The sequence below is a fragment of the Primulina tabacum genome, chromosome 1 (assembly GCF_025594145.1).
Source record: "Primulina tabacum isolate GXHZ01 chromosome 1, ASM2559414v2, whole genome shotgun sequence".
Taxonomy (NCBI): domain Eukaryota; kingdom Viridiplantae; phylum Streptophyta; class Magnoliopsida; order Lamiales; family Gesneriaceae; genus Primulina; species Primulina tabacum.
Window position 1 is genome coordinate 4,288,820 of NC_134550.1, and position 21,507 is coordinate 4,310,326.

The 21,507-nt window shown below is 33.6% G+C and overlaps 4 protein-coding genes across 4 annotated transcripts; 3 read left to right on the forward strand and 1 right to left on the reverse strand.

Annotated features, from left to right (window-relative positions):
- Positions 1-1,674: 1,674 nt before the first annotated feature.
- Positions 1,675-3,890, reverse strand: LOC142528616 (DELLA protein GAI-like). The gene has a single exon (XM_075633720.1). The coding sequence runs from the start codon at positions 3,623-3,625 to the stop codon at positions 1,901-1,903; it is 1,725 nt and encodes a 574-aa protein (XP_075489835.1). The 5' UTR covers positions 3,626-3,890; the 3' UTR covers positions 1,675-1,900.
- Positions 3,796-9,038, forward strand: LOC142556490 (uncharacterized). The gene is made up of 4 exons (XM_075667943.1): positions 3,796-3,892; positions 6,928-7,104; positions 7,161-8,764; positions 8,982-9,038. The coding sequence occupies exons 1-4, from the start codon at positions 3,796-3,798 to the stop codon at positions 9,036-9,038; spliced, it is 1,935 nt and encodes a 644-aa protein (XP_075524058.1).
- Positions 9,039-13,741: 4,703 nt separating this feature from the next.
- LOC142516644 (geranylgeranyl pyrophosphate synthase 7, chloroplastic-like) lies at positions 13,742-15,403 on the forward strand. Its single transcript, XM_075619874.1, has 2 exons — positions 13,742-14,094; positions 14,508-15,403. The coding sequence occupies exons 1-2, from the start codon at positions 13,781-13,783 to the stop codon at positions 15,283-15,285; spliced, it is 1,092 nt and encodes a 363-aa protein (XP_075475989.1). The 5' UTR covers positions 13,742-13,780; the 3' UTR covers positions 15,286-15,403.
- A 2,539-nt stretch (positions 15,404-17,942) lies between these two features.
- Positions 17,943-18,766, forward strand: LOC142516660 (protein RSI-1-like). Its single transcript, XM_075619875.1, has 3 exons — positions 17,943-18,076; positions 18,162-18,186; positions 18,437-18,766. Exons 1-3 carry the CDS (start codon positions 17,993-17,995, stop codon positions 18,616-18,618), a joined length of 291 nt encoding a protein of 96 aa, XP_075475990.1. The 5' UTR covers positions 17,943-17,992; the 3' UTR covers positions 18,619-18,766.
- Positions 18,767-21,507: the final 2,741 nt, after the last annotated feature.

Here is a 21,507-nt window from a genome sequence, read left to right on the forward strand (position 1 = left end):
ATATATATATATATGGAAGTTTATAATTTTCAATACCAGTCTGCTTGTGAATCATGAAAACATATTTTACTCAAACAAAGGCCACAAACAAATCGTAGATCTTTCAAATATACATACGTAGAATCTATCATGTGCTCGAGAGTTAATCGTTATTTTTATCTTTTATTTTCAAACATCATCTCTTTTTTATAATTTATAAATCTAATCATTTTTATCAAAATATAATCTTTTACGAACACCGCCCTAGGATCCGGTGACGAATTCTGCAAGGGTCCCCACAGTACTGCATAGGGGAGCTGGATACCATGATATAAATTGTGTAATGTATTATGCATTTGTATCATATATTTATTCGATTGGCAGCCTATAGATACCATAATATTATAATGTCATTAAAATTAACACCAAAAACAAAATAAGCTGGCCAGGTCGTTAAAAAACTAATCATCTCTAAACTAAGACTAATAGTTTAATTATATTAATGTTTTTTTTAAATATAAATGAAACAAGTGGGAGCAAGATTCCATTATTTATATAGTTCGTTTTCAAGAGACTGGCATTGATTTAGCCGGAGGAATCTAATGCACTTGATACTCGAATCATCCCGTTTGGTCGTTTATCGATAAAATTTTATTAAAACAACTTGTAAGATGTCAAAATAATATTTTTTTTTTCATTTATAAGCTATGCAAAGTATTGTTATAAATTTTATCATGTCCCGATTTATCTTCCAAAAAACAAATATATTTGTATTCTTTTCACAGTGTCATACACAATTTTGTAATTGTGAAATTTAAAAAAAAATTATTACACTGAATATTCCAATATTTTTTAATTTTGTTAACTTATTTAATCCAAAATATTAACTCTTTGTTTTTAATATAGTATTATAAGTTTATTAATGTTAAAATAAATTACGACATATTAGATTTATAAACTCTTTAAATAAACTAAAAAAAACATCTTTTTATCTATGTTCGACTCAAACTCATTCAAAATCCAGCTTGGATCGAACCAATATGGATTGAACCAATATTAAAATAATTTAGCTCCTATTTTTTATTTATAAAACTTGAATACACACACACATATACATTGTCAAGTTCAAAAAATTACAACTCCTTGCCTCGTACTACTATGTGTTAGAGATTTTAGTTTCCTTTTTTTTTTTTTGGGCTGATCAGAACAAACACATTCATTTGTTTGTTTTCTACGCAAAATTGATCAATGAGATTGTCTCTGTAAAAGTTTTTGTGATAAAAAAATACTTAAAAAACGAATTATTAGTCAAAATCCCAACACTTTTCAAATTTGAAGACTTATCTTATCCGAATGCGCCGTAATCGATCGTGATGCATCAAATACCCAATCCTTGAGAGAATTAAGAGTAAAAGTGGAACAAGTAATTTGTCAAAATTCAACGGACCCCCAAAAAATTTTCCTTAATTAAAATATTATTCCATAGAGCAATAAACTACATATATTTTTAAAAAATGGATGGTATTATATGTCCCCTATTCTATATATAAAATAAAAATAAATAAATTGTTGTTGAAACAAAATTCACCACTATTATTATGATATTGGAATGAGAGTGACTGACACACAACTTGAACAGAAAAGAAAGATAATTAAACAGAGTACATCAAACCCAAAAAGGGCTTTTTCACACACACAAAAAAAAAAAAAAAAAGTAAAGTAAAACATAGAATAAAACCTCGAATTTAAAGGGGGGAAAAGTAATTAAAAAAGTGAGGTTAAGATTGAGAGCAGTAAAACAGGTAAAAAGACAAGATTTGACTCCTCTTTCGGACAGTCGCTCTCAGCCCCTCTGTGCCATTCTCTCGAGCCAACTCAGCTGTACAACTTTCTAGACCCACTCGGTCCCCTTGCCGGAATTCTACTCCGCCTTAAGCCGCCATGCGGAGGTGGCGATGAGCGGTCGAGTCTGCCAGCCAAGCATCAGGCACCCCTCGTGCTCCTCCACCCTGTAACCATCTCCGCCGGCGAACAGCGCCAGTAACATACTTGCCTGTTTGAACGCGTTTGAGCCCAGGTGAACCGGGTCGAAACCGGCGGAACCCAGGCGGAGTCGCCACTGGGCCAAAGTTTCGTGTCTTTCAACCCTCTCCGCCCCCTCGCACGCCACCACGTTGCATATCTGTCGCCCTAAGTAGACTTCCGTCATCACCAAATCTTGGCTGTTTGGGTCGATCGAGCTGGAGCTCTCCAGAGAGTCGAACATGGTGGAGTAATAATGTAAGGCCTCGTTGAATCTGTCCAAGAAAACGTTCCCATTATGATCAGCTTCTTGTTCGACAATCGTTACTATTTTGGGATTCATGGATTTGATTGAATTCAGCACTTTTTCTATCGCGTTTGGTCGGGACAGCAGTCGGTGCAGCTCGAAAACAGAATTTACGGCCACCGCTTCCACGTTACTCGGCTTAATGTCCAATATTTTGGCATCAAGATCAGCCAATGAATTGGCAACAAAACCTCTGAACTCGAATTCTACGCCGATTGTCTCCGCCAGTTGAGCCAATTTCCAACCCACCTGCTGCAAAGCATCTGTGTTATCCGGCTGCGGCGGACCAATCCCAGTGAGCCTAAACGCTGGCGGGCCTCCGGGACGCAAAGCCAGAGCCTGCATCAAAGCTGGCCACTGCATCCCCTGCTTCAAGCTGAAATCTATCACATGAACTCGAGTTGCTCCAGCAAACGCCTCTAAGATCGCCTGATTGGCAGTGAAATGGGCAAATTTAAGATAAGGGCCCGTCTCGTAGAAGTGCATCTGCAAGACATCGGAGTAGGAGAACTCAAGTGAATCTTGGGGATAAATCTTGTAAATCTTTCGTGCCAAAGCCTCCGCGAAATAGGTGGCAACTTTCCTCATGGCCCCAACTTGAGAGACCGCCAGTAAACCAACGTGCTTCACCAAAGCATCCGCTACTTTCTGGTTTCCTTGCTGAACGGCCTCCGCGCACGCCATTAAAGTGTGGACGAGTCTGACTCCGGTTTCTTGCGAATCCAACAGCACCACCGGCCTCGCCGCCTCCACCATCGACCCATTCTCGAGAAATTCAGATCCAGTAGCGGATTTTATCCTCTTATTACCTTTCTCGGGATCATAATCAAGAACATCTTTCTGGTGGTTACCAAAAACAGCACCGCCAGGGATTGCTCTCAAATCATCATCATAAATGATATTTCCTCCGTTTCCTTGTATGTTCCCATCATTTGAAAAGCTGATCATATTACTGGAAGATTCACCTGAAATTACAATTGAATCGGGAAGCATATCGAAACTACTGGAGTTGTTAAGCTCAGATAACATGCTTTCGACCCATCCAGAAAGATCAGAGGGATTGTAGTGAACTGTATCAGTTGAAAGAACAGAAACCCCATCTTCAGTTGTGGTTCCCATCACCATCTCCAATTGCTGAAGCTTCTCTGCCACATCCGCCATTTCTGAAGACTTCACTTTGTACCCCAAAACAGCAAACAACTCATCCATGCCCGCATCTGGCTGCTGCCACTTCTGCTCTTCCTCCCACTTCTTGGATTTGTCTGCGGAGGAAGGGGGCGCCGCCGCTGCCTTGCCACGGTCTCGATCTCTTTTCATACTGAAAGATGAATGTAGGGGTTGATTTTTCTTTTTCCTCTTTTCTTTTGGGTTTCTGGTTCTATTTTCGGTGGGCAATTGCTTCAAGAAACATGGATCTTCACAAGTGGAGTTGAAACTTGAAAGCCTTAATTTTTGCTTGGTTTTTTGTATCAATTTTTGAGTTAAAAATGGAAGGGCTCGTGAAGAAGGCGCGAGCTTCAAGAGAGGAGCAGGGAGGAGAAGTGGAGGAGATAAGGAAGAGAAGAAAGCGTAGCCATAGTAATGGTGAGGTCTTTTCTTTCTTTATTTATTTATTTGTTTTTTTTTATTATTATTTTTTGTTATAAGCATTAATATAAAGTAAATTGATGATATAAGGAAATATAAATTTGAGCTTCAACTACCAAAACCTTGGTTGTTAACTATGTCAAATCATTTTATAAATCACTTTTGGTTGAATCAATTAATATTAGGGTGTATGGGTAGGGAGAAAAATTTGTGTGCATGAATAGCAAGAGATAGTTTCGTAGATTTTATATTTGTAAGATGAGTCGATCCAATTTATATTTATAATGATAAGTAAAATAACACTTTGTTGATTAAAAAAAATTAACGACTGTTTTATAATAGTTTCTGTATTGCAAAAAACATTCATGATGATGCGTTTACGATTTAGCAAAACTATTAGTATAAAATTTTTAAACAACATATCAATTTGAAACCTCCTCAACCTTAAATAATGTGTTTGGATTGATATATTTGATCTAATGTTGCATTTGGATTGATGGATTTGAATCTACGCATTTAAATCTACGCTAACAAATTCTTTGGTTTATTTGAGGTAAATCTACTCGACAATTAATTTCAATTGTTGTATAGGATTTCAAATATAACTCGATATAAAGGCATTTCAAATTCTTCTTAATACTTTTTCATATCTAAAATCAACATAGAAGAAGGGATTTGATTTGGCAAATGAGTCCATCTCGTGTATATTTGAAATTCACAACTATTATTAATATTGAAATTTCTTAACTTGATATAGAGTATATTTGAAATTTACTTAAATTTTATTCATTCAAATAAATCAAAAAATTTGAAATCAATTAACTCAAATTCAAGCACAACAATGGTTGCGCTTGGATTGAAAGATTCGAGTGTATTTGATTTCAAATATATTGTATCACTTTGGTCCAAAATTAGAATGAATAATTTACAATATCTTGTTTCGTCCAAGTATAATTTTTTTCTTTAATTTTAAATTCACTCTCCAAAATCATTTTAAATACAAACATTTCAAATCCTCCCACAAATCCAAATGTTTCATCCAAACACAACCTTATAAACCTACTGACACAAATTATAATTAAAAACTTTTGGTTGATCGCCCTACAAGCTACTCTATTACCGTCTCGTTCCCGAAGAATGGACCTTTTTTTGGGGATGCAAAGATAAAGAAAGGGTTTGGGTGGAATGGACCTTTTTTTGGGGATGCAAAGATAAGGAAAGGGTTTGGGTAGAATTTATTTTACACAAAAACTCAAGTCGTACGGTTTCACGGATCAATTTCGTGAGTCGAGTATCTTATTTGGGTCATCCATGAAAAAATATTACTTTTTATGCTAAGAGTTACTTTTTATTATGAATATCGGTAAGGTTGACACATCTCACAGATAAAAATTGGTGAGATCGTCACACAAAAGACTGACTATTTATTTTATTAAGACCGAATGAGATTTAGCTTTATTTATTTATTTATTTTTTTTGGTAAATTTTTTTTAGATTATTCAAAATTTTATCTACTATTGCTTTTTCGCACCTTTTCACATTCAATCATTGTGGATTACCTATTTTTTTTTTTTTTACCAACACCGTAGCTTTTATTTGCGCTTCACGCTCAATGCTCATTTTTGGCTCTTTTTAACACTTGCACAAGAACACAAATGAATTTAAAAAAGAACTTATATTTCGAATACAAAATTGGATTTGGACCTAATATCCTACCATCTTGACTTCAGATAAATGATCATTTAGATACAATATTGCACACACACACGCACACTTGAAATAAGGAAATCAGAGAACAATACGAACAGCAATGCAGATTGTCCCTGTCAACACCTATTCGGAGATGTATTCTAGGGCTGTACTGGGCTGTAGCCCAGCCCACTTTTTTAATAATTTAGCGCACTTTTTTAATATTTTAGCGACAGTTTTTCAAAAACCGTCGCTAGTATTTGCGACGGTTTTAGTAAAACCGCCGCCGATCTGGATCGGCGACGGTTTTAATTGCACCGTCGCTACTAGTGACGGTTTATTCAAACAGTCGCTAATAACAGTCGCTATTAGCGACTGTTTTTAGACTGTTTTTTTAAAAACCGTCGCTAATAGCGACGGTTGTTTCAAAAACCGTCGTACATCAATGTCTTAGTCCAATCAAGTCCCGTCCATTTACAAGGATGAGACCAAATTTATCCTCTGATCCGCCCCACCTCAATTCTACAAAATTTCTCTCCCAAGTCCCAAGCCCTTTAGCGACAGAATAGAATTGCGGACTCCCGAAGAAATCGAATTGCTCATCGGCAAGGCAACAATCCAGGTAAGAATCGGCTATACATTTTTTATTTTGTTTTTTATAGCTTCTCTGTGTGTGATTTGTGGTTTCTTGATTGTTTGTTGTTGAGTTGTTGAGTGATTATTACTTGTTTATTTGGTTAATAATTATTTTATTCTTGTTTAGGATTATAAATTGAACTATTTCAAAATGAAATATCAATCTGCTGCAAAGAAAGGAAAAACATTGATATCCTCTTTCTTTAAGAAGAGAGATCGTCAAGCTAGTGAAGATACTTCAATTCCTACAGTCCTTACAATGCAACATCAATCCAGTGAAAGTCTTCTATTTCCACATATCCAAATTCCTTCATGTTCCTCTCCTAGAGACGATCATCAGTCTTCGTCTACTTTTATTGAACGAGATCCAGGAAAAAGAAAACAAATATGTGAATATCATGTTAATGTACGAGATGAGATAAGACGTTCATATCTAAATATGGGGCCTTATCAACCAGATATGTTGGAGTATCCATGTACAAAATTTAGAAGCCAGAATCGTCGTTTTCAGAAAAAATGGTTTCAGAAATTTTATTGGTTGGAGTATTCGCCTTCAACAAATAAGGCATATTGTTTCTATTGTTTTCTTTTCCTGAATGATGTTAATTCATCTAATATCTCGGCATCGGTCAATGAAGGATTTGACAATTGGAAAAGGGTAAACCAAGGAAAAACATGTGCTTTTCTTGCCCATATTGGTTCTGCAGCTTCTTCACCTCATACTATGTGTGGGAGAAGGGCTGAAAATTTGATGAGGCCCTCACAACATATTGATAAAGTGATGCATGCACAATCTAAAGAGGAAAAAGAGAAAAATCGTCTGCGTTTGAGCACCTCAATTGTAGCTGTTCGTTGGCTAGCACTTCAAGGTTGTGCTTTTAGAGGTAACGATGAATCTCTATCTTCATCTAATCGTGGAAATTTTCTTGAATTGGTGAAGGCTTTGCAAAAATGAATATAGAAATTGATGAAGTTGTGCTTGAGAATGCTCCAAAAAATGCCCAATATATCGCTCCAGAAATTCAGAAAGAGATTTTACATATTATGGCCAATAGAGTACGACAGATGGTTCGTGAAGAAGTTGGAGATAAATACTTCTATATTCTTATTGATGAAGCCCGAGATATATCTAAACGAGAGCAAATGACCATTATATTGAGGTTTGTGAACAATCATGTGATTTTGACAGAAAGATTTTTTGCCATCAAAAGTGTTAGTGACACTACCTCAATGAATTTGAAAAATGAGATATCAAATGTTCTTGTTCATCATGATCTCCATGTTAAGAAAATCAGAGGCCAAGGATATGATGGTGCTAGCAATATGTCTGGAGCGTGGAATGGACTTCAAGCATTATTTCTCAAAGATTGTCCCTATGCATTCTATGTCCACTGTTTTGCACATCGTTTACAACTGACATTGGTTTCTGCAGCTAAGGATGTTAGTGTTATTTGGGAATTCTTTTCTCATTTGGACAATATTGTTAATATTGTCACTTCTTCTACTAAGCGCATTGCTGAATTACATATTGCACAGAGAAATGAAATTGAGTATATGTTGTCAATTGGAGAACGTGATTCTGGAAGTGGTGCAAACCAGATTGGTAATTTGCAACGAGCAGGAGCTACTCGTTGGAGTTCTCACTATGATTCGGTAAAAAGCTTGATAGGTATGTACACTGCAACTTGCAAAGTTTTTGAAGCTCTCAGTGATTATTCTCCAAATGGAAGAGTTAAGGCTGAAGTTCGGGGGATTTACAGAAACATGGCAAGCTTTGAATTTGTGTTTATTTTGCACTTAATGCATAAAATTATGAGAACAACAGATACTCTTTGTCAAATTTTTCAAAGAAAATCTCAAGACATTTTGACTGCTATCACATTTGTCACTACTACCAAAACTTGCCTTCAAGAATTTAGAGAATGTGGGTGTAATGAATTTCTTCAGGAATTTAAAGTTTTTTGCTCAAGAAATGAAATTGATGTACCTGACCTTGATTGTCTATATAAGATTGGACGTTCCTGTCGGCAAACTACAATAGAACATCATTACCACTTTGATGTTTTTAATGCAGCAATAGATTTCATTTTGATGGAGTTAAATACTCGGTTCAATGAGTCATCGGTGGAACTTCTTTCTCTTAGTACAGCTTTAGATCCTAAAAATTCATTTGACTCATTTAACAGTGATGATATTTGCAAGCTTGCGAAGAAGTTTTATCCTGGAGATTTCACAGATCAAGAAATTGTTGCTTTGGAGTATGAATTGATACATTATAAACTTGATGTGATGCAGAATTTAAAGGTTTCTACACTTGTTGAGTTGTGTCAGCAATTGACCGAGAGTAGACGGTCAAGTGTTTATGTTATGTTGACTAGGTTGATTCATCTTGTTTTGACATTACATGTGTCTACTGCCACTACTGAGCGGGTTTTTTCAGCAATGAAGCATGTGAAGACGGCACTTCGCAATAAAATGGAGGATGACTTTCTTGCCGATTGTTTGACACTCTATATTGAACGAGATTTAGCTAAACATATTGATGTAAATTCTATTATTGATGAATTTTATGTTTTAAAATCTCGTAGGGCACAACTTCGTTGAACGATATAATGTAAATTTTTTTTAATAATATATAACTTATCATATTGACTTCAAGCCCCCCCAACTTTTATTCCTGGATCCGTCCCTGCGAGCACGTCGTACATGACTTGTTTAATACGGTTACTTGGCTAACTTGATTTACATGCAATCGCGTTAGTTCGAGTTTACTCAGCACGAATCGAAAGACTGCGACCGCGGTTTTTCACGTCACTGAAAAAAGCAATGCTTCAAAGAGACACACGATTTTTAGTTGGTTCTGGCTAGAGATATTATTAGAAAAATAATCTCCAAGCCTTTGAATTATCACTCTTTGTAGAAGATCTTCTCTGTATTTCACGTATGGTGCCTTTATATTCAAGTTTGGTTCTTCAAGTCTATTGTCTTCAATCACTTTTCAATCCTCTAGTGATGTGCACATAAATTGATTCCTGGTGATATCATAACTACCAACTTCCAATCACTTGATGATTTTTGCATTGACATGCATTGGGTTCGGGTTCGGGTTCAGGAAGTTTTCGATAGTTAGGCCTGGGTGGGATTCTCCATCAGATGCTTATTCATCAAGTGTATCATTTGTCTCCTTACCTCAGTAGTTTTCAGGGAAGGTGGTAACCAGCTTCAGTGAAAACTCTTCCAACAATCGCTATAGCTTTTTGTATGTGTCGAGCATCTGGATGAGGATATATTTTAGTTGCCTGTATATGTTTCGTTACTTATAAGTTGTAACGTTTCCGCACATGTCATGTTATCAATTATCGTTGTATAGAAAAATTTTGCTTATGAAATAGATTGGTTTGGTTAAATTTTGTGTTACGAGATTTGTTGTTTTCGAATTTTATTTGCAAACATCGGTGTCATTGGTTCTGGGCATGGGGCGTAACAACTATCATTCCAGTTAAGACGAAAATGAGAATAATAACAAGAACGAGATCGAGGAGAACAACATTTTTCGAGGGTAGATACATGATTTCGTAGATTCGTTAGTTGCTACTTTATTTATTAACATGTTTTTCTTTTGTTTATGTTGTTATATTTGAGACATTTGGAATGTAAATACAATATTCTATCACTTTTATGAATTAAAGACTGCTTTTAGAATTTTTGTATTAGAGAGACTTGATTTCAAAATATTTAAAGGCAAAGCCGATGTCATAAACTTCGGGCGCGGGACATGACAACCTCTCACCCTAAAAAAAATAGAAATATATATTTATTGGGAGATACTCGAATCCATGACCTTCTCTTTGATATCAAGTATTAGTATCTCTTACCACTAAGATAAAAATTATTGAGAAAGAAGCATGTCTTACTGCTTGTTGACTTGTTATTCTTATCCTTTTTCGTTGCTCGCATTGTTTCTATCCGAGATCATTTTCATCCATTAAAATCTGACATGTCTCTTTTACGAATCACCAAGTCAATCAGATCTTACAACAATGTCAACAACCTTGCAGGATGATAACTTCCAGAAAGTCATACATCCAAGTACTTCTCTCACTTATACACGTTTATCCCAACATTTTTTTATTATTAAAACTGAAGGCTTTTATATCACATTTCATTCTTCTTCTAAATTTATATAAATTTTTATCCTTTCAAAGATTTTTTTTAAAAAAAAATTCATTTTAGGGCAGTTAAATTTTAAAAAAAAATCGGAAGAAAAAATACACAAATTTAGAATTTATTGAATTTTGGATGAGAATCTAGATTGTTGTTAAACATGTTTAAAGATGATCCTTTGTTTCCATTCGACTTGCGTGGTTCCAAAATCCTACAATAATGGGCCTTAGGCCAATTTTTTAAAGCTGTGTTTGGCCTATGAATTTAAAAATTAAATTCCATTATCCATATTTGAAATTTTTCCTGCAAATATCGAGGTTGTTTGGAGAGCAAATGAACTAATAGATCGTTAAAATAGTAAAAATATATAATTATTATAAATAATAAAAATGGATGTTGAAATATTTGTGAAATACGAATGGTGATAGGCCGGCCCACATAAAAGTTGAACACCAAATAAATAGAAATAATAACAATAAAAATTGAATTTTTGAATCAGTTTATCCTACTGTTCGAATCAATTCAGTTTGGTCGATTTTTTAAATTTAACTGGAGTTATGCTTACCATGAAACGTAGATCTAATCAACATACTCTTCAACTTTCTGATAACATAATTTCTAGTTGTGAAATTATATTTTTATTTTTGAGTTAGGGGAGATGGTTGTTACAATTGAGTCTTGAACTCGAGATCTCGTTCTAAACATGAGATATTGATATCATATTAACTACAAGTCATCGGATTGGCTTACGACCCTCTATTTTGATTTCTTTTTAAGTGAATGTAACAAACAAATATTTAATCCATGTCGACATTTGATTGATTAAACTTATGCTTTTCGTTTCTTGGATCTTGTCACGGGAATCAATTGACAAGGATTCTCTTTCATTTCACATATTAAATTTAATTTTGTTCATATCTATCTAACTTAGGCATTTTTGTCACCTTCATCGAGGTATATACTCCAATTTCAAATAATGATTAATAACTCATATTATATATACACACACAACAATCTATATGAATTTTATATGGAGGCGATGTCAATCAAAGTATGATGTTTGGACTATTTTGCGAAGTGAAATTCACCGATTATATTATATGTAGTTGTTATGGAATAATGGAGCTCGATCTAACTATTGTTAAAAGAATGAAATATCACATATTTAACTCGAAGTCGAGATAATTATGGAAGAGGTGATCGTGGGAGAAATAATTACATGTGTTGTTATGTATAGAGAATATTATTCATATATATAAATAATACGCTAATATTTTCCTCCCATGCACTACGTAGGCTAATAATATGTATTACAATTTTAGTTGATTTTTTAGCGAGGAAAAAAACAAAAAATTGTATTCATATTGGAGTCTCGACGAACCATTACCCTAATATCCAATCATCGGTATATCGTGACTAGAGATTCTTTGTTAGCACTATCAGTTTGTGTTTAGGGGTCGAGATGTTGTCGTTAGGCGCTAATAAATGATCGGCAGGTTAAAACCAAAACTATTTTCGCCTATAGATAATTAAATATTTTAATTGATGGATGTGTAAAACTAGGGCGTGTCCATAAAAGTAGGAGTGTTCATCGGACAGTTCGGTTCAGTTTTCGATTTTTTATTTCGGTTTTTTCAGTTTTCGGTTTTACAAATATATAATCTGATATCCAAACCATTTTTCTTCGCTTCGGTTCGGTTTTCTATCGAAATGATTCGATTATTTCGGTTTTGATATAATTATTTAAATTAATAAGATAAATATATTGTAAAATATAATATGTTATCTTTTTACATGATTTCTTATAAAAAAAATTTAATATAAAGTCTAAATGAATTAAATAAACAACAATCAACTAAATATTATTCAAAATAATTCATCATTTACTGATATCATCTCAAAAAATATATAATAAAAATAAAGAAAATGACGATATTCACGAAATAATGGGGCTCATTGCGCTCGTCATGAAATTATTTATTACCGTGTGGATTTAAACTCTAATTATAGAGGAGTTCTATATGAGTCAAATCGGCTATATAATAAATCGAAAAAAATAAAATATTGGATTCCTGGAAAAAAAATTGGAGAGATTTTTGAGCCAAGTGTGTCGCTCGAGCAGATTTTATGCACATATATTTTTTTATAAGTAGGTCTCTTGTGATATGGTCTCACGAATCTTTATCTGTGAGACAGGTCAATTCTACTGATATTCACAATAAAAAATAACACGCTTAGCATAAAAAATAATATTTTTTCATGGATGACCCAAATAAGAGATTCATCTCACAAAATACGACCTGTGAGATCGTCTCACACAAATTTTTGTCTTTTCTTATTTTTGAAGCCAGCTGAAATTTCCATCAATAATTTTCAATTAAAATGGCTTAAATAAATGTGATGCAATTGACTCCTATAGTAACTTATGTTAGTCATTTTCATAAAACGAGAACTGATACGAATTAGCTGTAACAAAAGTCTATTGTGCAGTTGCGTTTACGAAAGCATGAATTCGAGACGTGACATAATAGTATTAACGATACTCGCCGATAAAGACATCAGAAAATAAGTTATATGCACAACAAAGTGCTACGTATATAAATAAAATGGATACGAGTCATCTCTTGAACGTGCTCGATAAAGTGTTATATTCACTATAGGACGGAGCCAAAAGGGGCGGAGGTCCCCCTCCCCTCAAAATTTTCTTGCCCATACATCCGACCCCGTAAAGTTTGAATCTAAGTTACAATTAAAATCACTTGCCCCCTTTCCTGCCCCACCCAATTGTTCGACAAAATATCGTTTCTTTAAATAATTCAATCATTTTTTACTACTGAGAAATAATTTGATTAATCCAATCATTTCTATAATTTTCAAATCTCTTCTCTCCTCTCTTTGTTTTCAAAATCTCATCTCTCCAATTTCTAAGATTAATCACCTGAAAATATTTAATTGCTAATATATATTAAGAAAGAGATTGCTTAAACTTTCAATATTGACTCAATTATGGATAAATTTGAAATCATAAAGAAACATTGTTCACAGTTTAAAATTATATCTTTTGTAACTCTAATTTTTATATTATTAATTCATATCCGTCATCGCTTGACATAAATGAATAACTCGAGTTGCTAAGTTAATTATATTTCACCACGAACTGATTTTAAATCTTTAATTGAGATTACATTCACTGCATGCTGAAGTTTCTAAAATATTCAGACTCATTACAGTCCAAATCTAAGGTCAGTGGCATAATTTTGAAGCACTTTACTAGGGAATCAAACTGCCTCCTTACTTCATATAAATCCACCTCGTTATCATCATACTATATGTATGTATATATATATATATATATACCAACTCTTTTCATATCTGCAAGATACACACACAACATCAATGGCAGTTCTAGCAACTATCCCTGCTAACGAAACCTTATTCTTTCGAAAATACAACTTTGGTAAAATCAAAACATCAAATAATAATAGGAACAATATCATCCGAATGAAGATTCAGCCTCCGAATGTCGCGACAATGTCTGTAGCTCAACCTTTATCTCATGATATATTGATCAGTCCATCGAAGCCACTGGATTTTGTGTTTCCCAATTTCCAGTTTCAAGATTATATGGCAGCAAAGGTGAGCAGGGTGAACAAAGCCTTGGATGATGCAGTTCCGCTACGAAACCCCATTAAGATCCACCAGGCTATGAGGTAATAATGTGTTTCCCTATTTCCAGTTTCAAGATTACAAAATTGACTAATTATGGTATATATAATAAAATGTGGAGTCTAAATGAGTCGAGTTTGAGCTTTTAAAATTTTCTAGACTCGTGTTTAGGCTTGTGAATTTTCAAGTCGATCGATCTCGAGATGGTCATTGAGCTAGTTTATAGTTGATATACTTTCAAAATCAAGTGTACGTAGGGTGTATTATATTATGCAGAGAAGATTGGATCATGTTTTTTGGAAAATAAATACAATTAATTATATATAATAATCAACTAAAAGATATATTTTCCTACTCTTATAAGATATATCTATCATCGTGCATCTTGATATATACAATAATCAAGATACCATCAAGTATGATTTTACTAGACTGTGCTAACAAGTAAACCAATCAGGTACTCACTTCTTGCCGGAGGGAAACGTATTCGGCCAGCATTGTGCCTCGCTGCGTGCGAGCTGGTGGGGGGAGAAGAACACATGGCCCTCCCCGTTGCCTGCGCTATTGAGATGATACACACGATGTCGCTCATTCACGACGACCTCCCATGCATGGACAACGACAACCTACGCAGAGGGAAGCCGACGAATCACAAGGCTTTTGGGGAAGAAACTGCGGTTCTTGCAGGAGACGCCCTGCTTTCCCTCGCCTTTCAACACGTTGCGGTCAATACTAGAAACGTTTTGCCCCGGAGGGTAGTTCAGGCCATTGCCGAGCTGGGATCTGCTGTCGGGTCCGAAGGGCTCGTCGCGGGACAAATAGTAGACATATGTAGCGAGGGAAAACAGATAAGCCTGGATGAATTGGAGTACATTCATGTACACAAAACATCGGTGCTTTTGGAAGCCGCGGTTGTGTGCGGCGCCATAATGGGCGGCGGGGATGCGATCCAGATTAAGAGGTTGAGGAAGTACGCGAGATGCATAGGGTTGCTCTTTCAGGTGGTGGATGATATTTTGGATGTCACGAAATCGTCCGAGGAACTAGGGAAGACTGCGGGGAAAGATTTGGAGAGCGATAAAGCGACGTATCCGAAGCTTATGGGGCTCGAAAAGGCAAAGGAGTTTGCTGCGGAACTGGCGGATAAGGCCATGGAGGAGCTTAATAGCTTCGACGTTCTGAGGTCAGCACCATTGTATCATCTGGCTAACTATATAGCCTATCGCCAGAATTAGTTCACAACTTCAATTCCAGGGATTTTTTTTTTGAGCACATGGGGAGGTGGATTCAAACTCGGGTCATTGCCAACATTGGCTATGGTCGAGATCAACTGAGCTACAAGTCTGGTCTCGACTTCACAGGGTTTACGTGTACATATACTTGATCTATATATATGTGTGTGGATCCTCTATAATAATAAGAAGAAGATTATATATGTGTGTGATCAGTACCCCACTCCAATTTTATTTTGATGTTATGATCCAAAATACATTTATATTTAAACAAGATTTGAATTCTGTCAGAAAGACACGAGGTAAATCACAAATAAATTATTTTTGTCTATCAAATTATATAAACATAAACATAATTGCCTCATCCCAATATGTGTTTCAATTTGTAATTGGCCGAACCCAAATTGTAATTTAGTAATCTAAACACAAAAAATATATTTTTTAGTCAAAATAAAAAATAAATTATGATTTTCTTATTCAAACAAGTCTTGTGAAACTTTCTGATGTATCTATACAGTTAGATGAATCTTCTACCCGACTCAATGCAATAAAAATTTATTTTTTTTATAATAAAGATATTACTTTCATGCCAAAAATATTATTTTTAGTGCTAATTATAGATTGAATCGACATGTATCATGAATATAAATCTATAAGATCGTTTCAGAAGAGATCTAATCTTTATTATTATATATTTCAAATTTGCGCAATCATATTTTATTTCAGCGTAATAAACAAATATTTCAATTTAAATTTGGTCTTTTTGAATTCATTTTAGTAATTTTGTTTTAGAGTTGTTTATTGTTTAGCATTTTATTGAAGAAAAAATAATATTGAATAAATCATGATAGAAAAAGTTATTGTTGACACAAATTTTAAGTATTGTTATTTGATTATCATTCCTATGATCTATATATAGAAATATGTTGATTTTGGTAAGATGAAAATCTGAACACTTTTTTTTATTCCTTTTTTGTTCAAATATAAATTTGTTGCTCGATAATATTGATTAAACAAAATGTGAGTAAATTATTCAAATAAAATATATAAAATTTCAATTATTGTACCTTCATAATTTTCGGGATTAGGATCACGATAATACCATTTTCAAAATTACATCCTTAAAATAACAACTGGAAGTAGGCAAATCTGAACAACATCGCATTTTCTTTCGTATAGTAAAATTTAAATTATTATTACCTACTTTTAACAAAATTTTACATATAATATATATAATGTAATTACTTTCCGTACCTGGGTGGCACATATCTATGCGCCCGTTATTACATGTGTTATTATATGCTATGTTTCAAATATTAATTTTTGAATCATCAATATATATATCAATTTTTATAAGAGACTCACGTTATCTAATGATATTAAAATAGATAAAGAATCACTTCTGATGTAGCATATACTAACCTTACATGTGCTCAGTTGGTCACATTGGGAACTTTTGGTCTCTGCTTCATTTTATTCAACGTAGGAGTGTTACTCTCAATACACATTAACACAGTGCCGAATCAAATCGATTCGCAAATTTTTCGAGTTAATTTGATAAGTAGTTGATATATATATTCGAATTTATCGAACTCGAGCCAAACTTAAATCTGTTTGAATTTTTTTTAACCGAACTTAAGGCAAAATTACTTTATTTGATAGTTTTCGATTCGCTCGTGAACTTTAATATTTTATTAATATAATATAATTGTATATATTAAATATATACACATTTCGAGCCTTAAACGTTTCAAGAATTCGAATCTTCATGCAATTTTTGAGGATGGCATTTTCGTAATTAATGTCATCCTCCAAAACCGTCCTCTATAGCTGCGGGGCTTCTCCAAATATAGAAGATCATTATAGCAATCTCCGTTTTGGAGATTCAATTTAAAGATGCATAGGAGGAAAATCCATAATCTATTATGGAGATTATAGTCCATAGAGAATGATTGGAGATGCTCTCAAAATCAACCTCATGTAGACTCCTATTTGTTATGCACGTTTATTTATTTAGTGAAGAGGTAATTGGGGAACAACTTCGTCTCTTTCATACGTTTGTAATTAAAATTTGAGTAGATCTTTTATGAGGCGGTGTCACGAATTTTTATATGTGAGACGGATCAACCCTATCGATATTCATAATAGAAAGTAATACTCTTAGCATAAAAAGTAATACTTTTTGCATGGATGACCCAAATAAGAGATCTGTCTCACATAAATTTTTGCCTTAAAATTTAACATAACCTTTCCAAAACATTTAAATTAAAATCTGAACCTGTCCCGACATGTGCCCAAGTTAATGAGGTTGGATCCATCTAATTAACCGTCGCATAATTATATGATGATAATATTTTTTGATATATTAGAAAAAACGAAATCAAACCGAACCATAATCCGAATTTCTAATTCAATTTAACTCGACCAGTACTCAATTGAACTTTTGAGGCAAAAAAGAAAACGTGATTTGACAAATTAAATAACCTCAACCATCAAGTACGGCGCTTTTACCTCTCCCATTGCCTCCAATAATACTGACATTTTCTTTGTCAAAATCTAACTTTCCTTGATTAACGCCTCAAATGCTGTCTTTTTCCTCCCTGGATCCAATCAATCTTTTCCCCTATAAATTACCAACATTTCGTGCACCAAATGTACCATCACATTTTACTACATTTTCTGAGGGGAAAAAAAATTCTTCGAAGATATAATGAGAAGCCGTACTCAGAGTACCGCTACTCTTTTCTTGGTTTTGTCCCTAGTTTTTTTCCTTACATTATCTAATGTTGTTCAGGTATTTTTAAACATTTAATCCTATTATATCCTTTTATTTTTTTAATGATTTTTATTAACATTTGTTCTTGATATTAATTTGTCAGGGGTATAACCATCTTCGACCTCAAGGTTAGTGTAAAAATTTTATGCATTCAAATGGATCCAGTTTTTTTAAATAAATGGGAACTCCCATTCATACAGAACAATCCCATTTATGTCTCTGGATTCAAGTTTAAAATCCAAGAATATAACGAGCTTCATAACTCGACTGACATTCAGAATGGTCGAAGATTGCAATTTACCCGTCGTTACTAATTACATATGAAAAGTTTGGGAGTTTAGTCGTAGAAACTAATTGATCTGCATGTGGGTGCCACAGATTGCAAGCCTCGATGCACGTACCGTTGCTCGGCTACATCGCACAAGAAGCCATGCATGTTCTTCTGCCTAAAGTGTTGCGCCAAGTGCCTGTGTGTGCCGCCGGGGACCTACGGCAACAAAGAGACTTGCGCTTGCTACAACAATTGGAAGACTAAACGAGGCGGCCCTAAGTGTCCTTGAACTAATAATAATTTTTTTTTGTATGTGTTACTATTTCTGATTAGCATAATAGCCGGAACGTTATTATTTTGGAATTAATTTGGTTTGTCGTCATTTGTAAAACGAAGCAGAAAAGTTTTTGTTTTCAATGACCATAAATTTGATTTAACTCGATCCTCGTTCCCGATTTAACCGAAATCGAATCGAAACTTAAATGTCTTCATATAATAAATTCATTTTTATTTGTTTTTAAGAAAAGGGATATTTGTCCAATCATGAGATGTAATTTTGATTGAAAATAGAAAATTGTTATTTTTAATTTTTTTTTTTAAAAAAACCAAGAACAATAATAAAGAGTTTTCCTTCGCCCAAAAATGGGAAATTCTTAGGGCACTCACATTGGTGCATTAATGGATGATTATTAACACCCATTAATATTCATGCACCAATGTGAGTCTACACATTATTAATCTCAAAGGGCTCTTTTCACTTAACTTTTATATATATATATATATATATATATATATATATATATATATATTTATTCTTTTTGTTTTGAAAATTAAATCCTTCAAAAAAAATATATTTTATTTACAAAAGCAAACGGCTCTTTTGCATTTCATTTTAAAAAATCTACATATGATATTTACACATAATTTATTCACTATAAATTACTAATCAATTTCTACAAATTCATCCCAACACATTTCTCTTTAGTAATCACACTCAATATCTCTTCTACACATTCTCATACTCTCAATTTCATTTTCAACATTTATTTTTTGAATCATAATTTTTAGCCAAATGGGTGACAATAGTAAGAACTCACAAAATCGACCTCGATTTGTTTCTTCTACGCAATATCCAACACAATTTTCAAATTGACCGTTTGTTTCAAATTTCCAAGGTTATGAAAATCCTTTGAATCATCCAAATTACGCCTCCCGAGCTCCGTATCCACCGCCTACACCCGAATATTGGCAAAGTATGAGAAACCTAGATTTCATGCCGTCTTATTTTTATGGATTATATAATCCACAATACACCGTTATGCCAATCGAAAACAAACCGCCAACTCCTACGTTTGTCCCAGAGACTCAGTTGTCCGAACGTGAAACACGAGTTGATTTCGAAAATGTGCAAAATGCTGATGTAGATGTTGAGGGTACGAAGAAGCGAATAATATGGAAAAAGGAGGAAGACGAACTCCTAGCGAAATCGTATGTCACAATGAGTGATGACCCAATCATCGGCAATGATCAGAAGGGGAATGATTTCTGAAGACGTGTTGCAAGCTACTACAATGACAATCGTTCCGCTGGTTCATGTCGGAGAGCTTTAAACGTAATTCGATCTCATTGGCACAATACCGTCCAAAAAAAGGTAAATCGCTTCAACGCAAATTATAATACTTAAATAAATGAAACTCGTAAAATAATCAATAAAACTATTAAAAAATTGTTTTTTCATTTTTTAATAATATTTTAAATAAAAGATTCGAAATTTTTTTATTTTTTAATAATATTTTAATTAATATTGAAATTAAGTTATTTTTAAAATAATAACAGTATTTATTTTTAATAATATTTGTTGTAAAATTTTTAACAAAATTTGAAAGATATTTAATTAATATAAAATAAAAAAAAAGAGTAAGTGGACAGTGGGACCCATAAATAATAAAAGTTGATATTAAATAAATGTGAGTGTATGTTAATAATGAGAGAGTGTTAATATAATGATTATGTGGCTCTTGGACCCTATAATTTTTGAAGAGATGGAAAGTTAATAACATAGATTAATGACTACGGATGCGGATGCCCTTAAGAGTATGTCTTTTGTGAGACGGTCTCACGAATCTTTATCTGGAGATGGGTCAATCCTACCGATATTTACAATAAAAAATAATACACTTAGCATAAAAAGTAATATTTTTTCATGGATGACCCAAATAAGAGATCCGTCTCACAAAATACGACCCGTGAGATCGTCTCACACAAGTTTTTGCCAATTCTTAAATGAATTAAAACTCGATTCATTTCAATTTTATGAAGTTGAAATGGTTCAAATTGATTCAGTTTACATCCTCATCCGATGCTTTTGAGTACAAATGGGAAATACACTCAATGATTTATAATATTAATCAAAATTCGTCGAGTATAATATTATGGGCAGCTATGCCCAAAAATGTTACAGCTAGCAATTCAATTGTCTACAGAGAGGCGAGAGCTATCAAACGGCTTGCCTCGTCATGCCATCAAACATGGGGGAGTTTCAAAATTCATTAATTATATGTAATTTATTATAAATAATATAAATATTTCAAAAACAATCGATCATACATAATCTATTTTAAATAATACAAATATTTCAAAAATGATTTATAAAAATAATATAATATTTTTAAAAAATGATTGACCCACCTCCTTTGTCCCGACCCACAACCCAATTAGGTCAGTTATTTTGGACCCGCCTCCAAAGAGTCGGCCAAAATCGTCATTCAACATGCATTTTCAGTGGTGGCAGACCATATCCAAATTGACATTTCTACTGGTTTGGTAACGTTTAATGGCATCGACTAACTTAAAGGGTAAGATAATACAATTTAGTTGCTTTTTCTTTTCTTTTTTCTTTTTTTTTTGTTTATTTTGAATTTCTTATTACTTTGTGGTTTTGCTACATTCTGATTTCATCTATAGCTTCTCAAAAAGAGACATTCCATATTTAAATTTCTGGACAATAAATATATATTTGTATTATGTTTATGTATATTTTTTACAATATACATGCAATATATTATAATATTGACTCATATATTATATTTTGCACAAACAACGTGTTAAGATCAAACGCTTACCACTACGTCAAAAACTATAGCTGTTAGTTAAGACCAAACTTTATTTTTTATACTAG

Bases quoted from the DNA above. Each gene is read 5' to 3' on its own strand.
- LOC142528616 (XM_075633720.1), bottom strand. From the start codon at position 3,625: ATGAAAAGAGATCGAGACCGTGGCAAGGCAGCGGCGGCGCCCCCTTCC.
- LOC142556490 (XM_075667943.1), top strand. From the start codon at position 3,796: ATGGAAGGGCTCGTGAAGAAGGCGCGAGCTTCAAGAGAGGAGCAGGGA. The intron at 7,105-7,160 runs GTAACGATGAAT...GAATTGGTGAAG, and splicing joins TCAAGGTTGTGCTTTTAGAG to GCTTTGCAAAAATGAATATA. The intron at 8,765-8,981 runs GTAAATTCTATT...CAATCGCGTTAG, and splicing joins ATTTAGCTAAACATATTGAT to TTCGAGTTTACTCAGCACGA.
- LOC142516644 (XM_075619874.1), top strand. From the start codon at position 13,781: ATGGCAGTTCTAGCAACTATCCCTGCTAACGAAACCTTATTCTTTCGA. The intron at 14,095-14,507 runs GTAATAATGTGT...TAAACCAATCAG, and splicing joins AAGATCCACCAGGCTATGAG to GTACTCACTTCTTGCCGGAG.
- LOC142516660 (XM_075619875.1), top strand. From the start codon at position 17,993: ATGAGAAGCCGTACTCAGAGTACCGCTACTCTTTTCTTGGTTTTGTCC. The intron at 18,077-18,161 runs GTATTTTTAAAC...TTAATTTGTCAG, and splicing joins CATTATCTAATGTTGTTCAG to GGGTATAACCATCTTCGACC. The intron at 18,187-18,436 runs GTTAGTGTAAAA...TGGGTGCCACAG, and splicing joins TAACCATCTTCGACCTCAAG to ATTGCAAGCCTCGATGCACG.